This window comes from Sinocyclocheilus grahami, unplaced genomic scaffold, assembly GCF_001515645.1.
Source record: "Sinocyclocheilus grahami isolate Dianchi unplaced genomic scaffold, SAMN03320097.WGS_v1.1 scaffold615.1, whole genome shotgun sequence".
Taxonomy (NCBI): domain Eukaryota; kingdom Metazoa; phylum Chordata; class Actinopteri; order Cypriniformes; family Cyprinidae; genus Sinocyclocheilus; species Sinocyclocheilus grahami.
Window position 1 is genome coordinate 298,888 of NW_015505794.1, and position 9,338 is coordinate 308,225.

A 9,338-nucleotide genomic window follows, 5' to 3' on the forward strand; every position below is an offset into this window, starting at 1 on the left:
CCGCATTGCCACGCCCACCTTGGGACTCGGCCATGGAGCCAGTGCTGCAGCGGTCTAATATGGAGTAGCCCCAGCGGCGTGACTTCCGCCGTAGCTGCCATATGCCCCAGGAGCCTCTGAAACTGTTTCAGTGGGACCGCCATCCTGCTCTTGAATGTATTCAAGCAGTTCAACACCGACTGAGCACGTTCCTGCGTGAGGCGTGCTGTCTGTTCGACCGAGTCCAACTCCATACCGAGAAAAGAGATCCTCTGCGTCGGGGAGAGTTTGCTTTTTTCCCAGTTGACCCGAAGGCCCAACAGGCTGAGGTGTGAAAGTACCAAATCCCTGTGTTCGCACAACTGATCCTGAGACTGAGCGAGTATGAGCCAATCGTCGAGGTAGTTGAGAATGCGAATGCCCTGTTCTCTCATGGGAACAAGGGCTGCCTCCGTAACTTTCGTGAAGACACGGGGCGACAGGGACAGCCCGAAGGGCAGGACCTTGTACTGGTATGCCCGCCCCACGAACGCAAACCGCAGGAATGGCCTGTGGTGTGGAAGGATCGACACATGGAAGTACACGTCCTTCAGGTCGATCGCTGCAAACCAATCTCGGGGACGGATACACCTGAAGATGCATTTCTGCGTGAGCATCTTGAACGGGAGCCTGTGAAGGGCCCGGTTCAAGACGCGCAGATCCAAGATAGGTCTCAACCCACCGCCTTTCTTGGGTACAATGAAGTAAGGGCTGTAAAACCGCGACCTCATATCGGCTGGAGGAACTGGCTCTATCGCGTCCTTCACCAGTAGGACTGCGATCTCTGCACGCAAGACAGGGGCATCTGCTGCTTTCACTGAAGTAAAGTGGACGCCCCTGAACTTGGGAGGGCGCCGGGCGAACTGAATCGCATAGCCGAGCCTGACGGTTCGAAGGAGCCATCAAGACGGGCTGGGTAGCTCTGGCCATGATCCCAGACACCGTGCAAGTGGCATCAACGGAACTACAGGCGTACCCGCAGTGGGGCAGCGCGGAAGAACGCAGGGACCCGGCCCGGGCATCTCATAGCCGGTCCGAGGCGGGGTCTGGGTGTGTCTAACACTGACCTGCGTTTGAGCAGAGAGTGCGTGGGTAGTCTGTTGGTTCGTCCTTCCGATCCGCCCACTGCTGCTCACTGGCGAGAGAGGAGGGTGAGTGTGATACGGCTCTGGATCTCCACAACCCCCCGTCCCCTCTGGGGACCCAAAAAATAGAGGAATTGCTCTTTGTCGAGAATTTGGGTACCACCGACCGAGGTCATTGGTGGAAAAAGATTCTCCGCCCGGCCCTCCTCCGGGGGAGGGAGTGGTGCGTTCACCATCTCCCGAAGAGCAATTCCCTCCATCTCTGGGTCGCCCGTCTCAGGGCCTCTTGCTCTTTCCTCGAACTTTTGCGTTCCCCAGGTCTGGCGAGGGCCTGGATGGGCGGGGCGGCTCCTCGGCGCAGTTTTGCTGGAGGCTGCTGCGGACGCCGCCCTCGGCGACGAGCGGGCTGAGGCGCTACCACCGGCGGCCGGGTGGAGGCAGCAGCTGCACGCCGGGGCAGGATGTACCTGATGGCCTCAGTCTGCTTTTGGGCAGCGGAGAACTCCTGGGCGAAGTTCTCCACTGTGTTGCCGAACAGGCCGGTCTGGGACACGGGGACGTTCAATAATCTTGTCTTGTCCGTCTTGTGGATGTCAGCCAGACACAGCCAGAGATGGCGCTCCTGGACCACCATAGTGGACATTGCACCTCGTGCAAGTCCCTCAGTGCCTTAGCCTGGTCCACTTGCCGTCCATGACCCAGCGATCTCATCATGCACCTCTGGAAAGAAAGGCACTGGGGTGGGGCCCTGAGAACCAGCGCGAGCCACCCCGCGAAACCAATCTTCCAACCTTGAGGGTTCGGGATGCGGTGGAAGATTTCACTCGAGCCAAACACTCTCGGCGGCCCGGGAAAGCATAGCCATAATTTCCGTATCCGGCACCGCTGACCGCCCAGAGGGCGGCAACGCTGACGGATCTTCATCCCCAGAGAAATCCGGCTCACCCTCCGATGCTGCAACCGACATCCGATCGTCGGGGGGAGCCTCGGAAGAAACAGGGGGGTACCCCTTGGGAGGGTCCAGCCTGCACTTTCGAGGGCTCCGCTGGTTTCGGAGTGCCGGCTGGCTGGGGCATCCCCGGAGGGGAATTCCTCTTGGGAGGCTGGGGCATCCCCGGAGGGGAATTCCTCACCGCTATTTTAGATGGAAATTGCTCTTTTAGTGTGCTGAAGCGCACAGGGGAGATGGCCGTCTGCAACACACACAGGGGTAGTGCAGCCTGTTGTTTGCAACCCACTCGACACGGGAAAACCACCGCCGCTGAAGCGCCGTCCACCAGCACGAGAGCCCACGAAAAGTGTGCTTGACTGTAGTTTTTACTCTACGTAGAAGGTCAGGAGCAGTTTCGTCGGTCATCCGACGTGACGTCGAGAGAGACCGACTGAAAGGGAACTTCTGTTTTCAGAGTCATACTAGTGGATGTTAAAAGATTAAAATATGATCTATTTTAAGATGTCCCATGAGAAAGCTGGCTGTTTGCAAATTTAACTTAAATTAAAGTTTAACAAAAATCATTCTTTAAGATATTTGCATAGTCTAATGTTTATGACAATTTGCCGCTCCGACTCCATATGATTTTTTAAAGTTGGCATGAAACAGAAGTTGAGATTGTCTTTTCTTCTCTGCTGTGATGTATATCCGAGTGAAACGGCATCTGAAATGAGAGGGTGGGACTTGATTTCGTCCTTCGGGAATTGATTGGATCGTGGAAAATGGAGGCAGATCTAAGATGCCAGTTTGCAGTTAGTGTTGGGGGATTTCTCTCCACTGGATGCACAGCCGACACCCAAGCATGAATAAATGTTTTATTTATTAAGGATGACGACGACGACGATCAACGGCACAAGACATGCCTAAACAGTGCGTGTGTGAGAGAGAGAGAGAGAGAGAGAGAGACTGCCTAAATGACTGAGCGCATCCTCCATCAGGTTAAGTCATAAGAATGAAAAAAAAAGTTTGCTATGTCCTAAGAGTAATGTTGTCGTAATATCCTAATATATTTTTAATGTTTAGTGGTAATGTACTCCCTCATGACTGGTGTCAGTGCTATAAAGTGAAGCATCAGCTTCAGCTTTTCCCCGTTTTTATTCCAAACGTCACGGATGTCACTGCAGCTGTTGGCAGTTCCAGATAGCTCCGCCCTTGCGCCATAGCTCGTGACCGGAAGAGTAGAGGAGTCGTTTTGAGGGGGAGGGGAGGTTAACGTTTTTGATTAAATTTTACGAGGGCACATGAATTTTTTTAAAATAATGAAGCGCACTGATAAATTATTTATTATAAACACTACAGTATTCCATTAAAAAATAAGAATTTTCCATTTTGATTTCATGGTGACTTTAAGACCCTGTGCTTATTTGTAATGCTTGTTATTTGTGTCACTGACGTCATCAGCAGAGGAAATCAATTCTCTTTATTGACAGATTTCAGTTTCTGCACAAATGCATGCATATATGTGTGTCCCCTGTGTCCTACATCATGTGACCCATTTTGGATTCATGCATGGAGATGAGCTCTTGAAAAATTCAGTTAGTGTTGATTAGATGATTGTTCATTTTTGGGTCAACTACTTCTTTAAATGGTGCTATATTTAAAATTTGTTGCCATAGTATAACTTCCCAAACAGATGCAATAAACAATTGGAGTGGTAGAGCTGAAATCTCTGTCAGTGGGTCTCCACCTGGCAATCTGTCTGGTTAGGCCTCAGGCCTTGTCAAGCGGTACCTTTTGTTTTGCTCTGAAAATGTCCAAAACATTGCCTTGCTTTTTTTCTCAGACATCCTCTTTAGTGTCTTCTTCATGCTTCTTTCAGTTTCTCACTCTTGCATATTCTCTTTTGTCCTTCTCCTATATTTCTCTGAACCCTCCAGCTCTGTTTTGTTGTGTGGGATTTGTTTCGTCAGTGAAATTTGATTAATTGGAGGCTGGAAGCAGAGCTAAGCACTCGGAAAACTGCCTGAAGGAATTCTGGGCTGCTGTAAGTCCAGGATCACATGGGGTTAGATCTGTGCCTCTTAAAATTGCCTTCCACAACACTGACATTCTACCTGAGGCCTGTAATACATGTAATGCATTTCTCATGCCAAGTTTGCTTTCTATCCAGCCCATATTTTCCACTCTTGATTTCTCCATCTGAGCTGGTTTTTGTTGGCCTTATTGCAATAAAGAGTGTATGGATTTGATATTAGAACTTAATTTGATTTGTTTGATCATATGTTATCATGTTCTGGCTAATATTTATAATAATATTGATCATTCTTGCTGGAATAGCTAGCCCATGCTGTTCTGAAAGTGCAGTCTCTAACAATGCTCTTAAATGCGTGCGTGCACACACACACACCGTTTTTTGCTCCTTTGCTATTTCTCACTGATGCGTTTTCTAAGAAAATAAAAGGCTTGAGTTTCTGGCATATCACTTCAAAAAACACTGCTGAGGGCCAGAGAATGCTGGGAAGGAATGTGAACCTTCACAGCGCTCAGCTGACCTCTCTCTTTCTTTCTGCTCTCAAAGAAAGCTGCTCTCTTTTTCCTTTTAAGCGGCAATAACCTCAGACAACTTGTAGGTATTGTTTACGTCAGCCTGAAGTATCAAAAACATTTTTATAATGTTCTCATTGTGCTTTCTCTCTTATGACCAAGCCCAGATGGCATCTGCTATCTTTTTTTTCTCACAATTTCTGTGCTAATTTTGTGGAGGAAGGAGAATCTGTGAAATGGATTTAAAAAAGAGAAAATGTGTTAAACCGAGCTGAGAATACTAGACTATAATAGCTGGAAGCACAAAATTAGCCTTAATATTTAATAAACGTGCAAAAGATGAGGGATGGATTCGTGATTGACAGGCATTCCAGTTTTGCCACATCAGATTATGCTTGGGCTTGCTAATGATCATGAAGGCCATCCATTTGTTTTTATGCAAATTTTTTTATATTGCATTAAATGTTCCATAAAAAAACATATATGCTAACTTCAGGTCGACAAGATTTTTATTCTGTGTGAAGACATGCGCATACCAATATGGAAACCAATTTTATACATAAAGATGTCATGAAAATGATTGACTACTATTCATGAATAAATTGTAAATTATTTTTATCTTGAATGGAAATAGCTACTGACATCCTCAAAGTGTCTCATAAAGAAACTGAGCATATCAAAACTAATTATGGCAGATCCATGTGAAATTGTATCATTAGGCAATTGTACTGTATTGTGTGGAACGTGCACACCATCCTGAAATGTGTCACATCCCCACATGTGTCACATCTGTTTATGACCCCACTCTTCATAAACAGACAGGGCTGATAAGCAGTCTTTGTTTTGATGAACTCATAGAGGTCAAGGGGTGAAACTACAACACATAAGTGATTGGAAACCTGACATGTACATTTACAGAAATAAAACAGCTATTTAGACAGACAGTAAGTTATATAAAGCGAGCAAAGAACACTGTCTAGTGCGAATTATGGCATTATTGTTCCAAGCCTGCCATATAACATGCATGAAAGAAAGTGTGTAATTTACCAGCATTTTACTGCAGCAGATTGCTGTTCACTTCTAAATTTAAAAGAGTCATTGGTGAGTGGGATCACTCAGTGAAATGTATTCCTGTACTGCATTACAGATAATGAGCTCCATTTTCATGAGACTGTATTAGTAGGAGAAGCGTGTTGAAATCCTGAGAGCGGAAGCATATGACCCATCTTCATCATGCTGTCACGCTTTAGTTCCCACTCCCACACTGTTTGATTTGTGTAGGCTGTATAGCATATCCTTCTCTGGTCCCATGTTCCACTGTGGACCTCTTACACACAGGGACACAAAAATGGGATTTAGTTTTTCTATTTCTGTGTTTTTAAACCATTTCCATTTTCTTTATTTGAAGTAATAACAGAGAAAACATGATCCCATGCAATTAACATCAGCATTGTGAAGTTCTATACAATAGTTCACTATTTTTATCTTTATGTATATAAAATATGTATAATGGATGGGCACCAACATAGCTGTGTGAGTTTTTTGAGTGTATGTAACTTATAGCCTGCATATACATTTACAGTTTACAGTCCTCCTTCCCACGCAGGTTCTTCTCAGTCGCTCAAACACTCCTGACAAGTGTGTTTCTGTGCATTTTATATGTGAAATGGTCTCTTAGCTTTATAAACACACCTGTACGCTTCCTACCTGCCTCTCGACCTACTGACATGCAGACATGTGCAAACCCACCCACACACACCATAGATGAGAACCCTTCTCACAGTCACCCAATAAAAACACTCACAGCACACTCAGTGATCATGAACACATGACGTCTGCCTGGCTCGGTGTATTGATAATGGGGGAAATTTAACCTATGGGTCCATTCTGCATATTCATTGGAGAATCTGATGCCTGTTGGCATTTCTGTCAGACGAAATTCTGTCCCAGGGTGAAAGATATGCTAAGCTTTAAACAAAGGCATTAGAGCACATGTGTTGACCTTCGACTCTATGGAGACAAAATTATCTCTAACCCCTCCTCCAGCTTTCCATCCATTCTTTTTGGAATTTTATTATTTATAAATGTATTTTCGAGGGCCAATCTGGCAAGGTTTATGCAGCCACTAGCATATTTTTTATAATGGTAAATATTTCACTAAAATAAGAATAAATTATTATTCGGTCTGTGTGCTAATAACTAGATATGTGCTAATAACTAGATATGGGGACCTTTCTTAGATTGTGTGAGAGGCACATTTTGTACACTTTTTTTCCCCACTACTGAATAAAATATGTAATTTTGCTTTGCGTTTTATGAGGCTTTTTGGCTTTAGTTCCTACCTTGTATGAAATTAACATCCACAGTGATTTATTAACTAATGTGTGACAGGAAGTGACGTTCAGCCAGCTGTTTTATAGCCCTGCAGTGAGAGATGCATCCTGTCCTGTTCATGAGAGTCTGGGTGTGTGACGGTTTCAGTCCCAAGAGTCTGTGAGGATATCCTGCCACACAGCTGTGTGGTTAAACACTAGTCTATATGTGCACTCACTCGCACATAAGCAGAGACTCTGGAGTGGATTTGCACTCCGTCTCTCACTGTCTGACTGAGTATTGTTCTGCTCGGTCAGCACACATACACAAACACTCCAAGGTCATTTAGCTCTGTACAGTACCCATCACTTGAGCCGCACTCAACATCTCAACCTTCTCCATCAGAGCAAAACACACACACACTTACATCAGTTCATACACAGTCAGCACCTGCGTCATGCGGGTAATTCAGCCGGGAATAACTGCAACACACATCACTGCATGAACACTGGCACTGACTGAGATTTAAGTAAGATATGCAACTCTAAATAATATAATATAATATAATATAATATACATCCATCTACTTTGCAACCTGCTTTACCAATGTGAATTTGCAGGGATGCTGGAGCTTATAACATATAACATAACATAACAACAACATAACATAATATAATGTTTATCCATTTTCAAAATCACTTGTCCTGTAGAATTGTGAGGCTTATAACATGATATATCTTATTTCCTATTATAGATTAAATATTTTTTCTTTGTGTTCATCTCTACAATATGAGGCTTATACCAGGTATGTTTCCAGCTTTACAGACTTGTTTGTGTACTGCATTTACGATAATTTCACAGTAATTTTTTTTCTAACTTTAATGAATTAAGTTCAATTAGCCCGCAGCTCATGACAGCTGTGAGAGTCCAATAGCATAAATCAAACTTAAACAGACACTTTGATAAACATACAAACAAGCACAATAAAGACATAATTAGCATTAATACTTGATGAACTTAGTTGAAAATTAATTCAACTAAATTGGGCTACTTTTTGACCGTCATCATAATCCAATTTCAAAAAGTGGCCCAGTTGACCTGAATTCTTCCTATATCCCTTGGCCTGCCTCTTCTCTTCTTGTTCCTTTCCTCTTTTCTCCTTTTTATTACCATCACGCATACTATACTGTACTGTATGTATTATGTGACATGCTCAGTCTCTCCTCAGCAAAAAAGCACAGCTCAAGCTTTATGCAGGACAGCACTGGATTAAGAGCTCCACTTCATAATCAGTCTGCTAAAGCCTGGCACACAAACACACACTCACACTCACACACACACACACACACACACACACACATAAACATGCCTCACCCAGCCAAGACCCACTGCCCTACTGCGGGACAGGCCCTTGCATATTAAACACACACAGGGAGCCAGCTGGACAAACGCACATAGAAGTTTGTACCACACAGCAAATCCAGCAGACATAAGATTCACCTGCATAAACACACACACACACACACTCCACCTGTCCGGCACTGCAGTAAACTACAGCCACAGATTCAGCAGAACATCCCACTGCAGTGAGCCCAAACCCAGCAGCCCCTCCCAGCCTCACACACTCCAGCACATGCTTACCTTTGTGACAGTCATGCAGAGAAAAGTGCAAAAGAGTCAGCTTCCGTTCCTGAACCGCTGAGTGAGACAGCAGGACCGAGAAAGAAGGACTCACTGAGCTCGTGCAGCCTGCAGTCTCTACGACAGCAGAGTGAGACACGAGAGATTGTGAAAGAGGAGGAGAATAGAGGGAGAGAGAGAGGGAGGGTCTGGTCGCTGTCTCTCGCTAAGTATCCAAACCTATCAGTGCTGCGGTAGCCGTGGTCCTGTAGTCAGGATACTGCAGTGAAGGCAGCATAGTATGTTAGTACTATTACTCCTTGCTCTCTCTCTCTCTCTCTCTCTCTCTCACTCTCGCTCTCTCCTTCCATGCTGTCAATCTGATTACTGCATGTGCTAATGAAGATTATTGATGTCCACAACAGCATCACTCTGTTTTCAATGTCATACTCTCTCTCTTTAGCTCTCTGTAAACAACATATATGTGACCCTGGACAACAAAACCAGTCATAAGGGTCAGTTTTTTTAAATTGAGAATTATATATCTTCTGAAACCTGAATAAATAAGCTTTCCATTGATGTATGGTTTGTTAGGATAGGACAATATTTGGTCAAGATACAACTATTTGAAAATCTGGAATCTGAAAACATTATTTTTTTTTTTAAATATTGAGAAAATCGCCTTTAAAGTTGTCCAAATGAAGTTTGTAGCAATGCATATTACTAACCAAAAATTAGGAAATTTACAAAATATCTTCATGGAACATGATCTTTACTTAATGATTTTTGGCATAAAAAAATCTATAATTTTGACCCATACAATGTAT

At 44.4% G+C, this 9,338-nt stretch overlaps 1 protein-coding gene across 2 annotated transcripts in view; it reads right to left on the bottom strand.

Moving 5' to 3' along the window:
• The window catches only part of coro2ba (coronin, actin binding protein, 2Ba), a 44,061-nt gene extending 35,257 nt beyond the window's left edge, over positions 1-8,804 (bottom strand). For both annotated transcript variants that reach the window (XM_016241214.1, XM_016241213.1), the window contains exon 1: positions 8,533-8,804. In XM_016241214.1, the coding sequence (XP_016096700.1) occupies positions 8,533-8,547 (15 nt within the window). In that variant the 5' untranslated portion in view covers positions 8,548-8,804. The remainder of the gene's footprint in view (positions 1-8,532) is intronic.
• Positions 8,805-9,338: the final 534 nt, after the last annotated feature.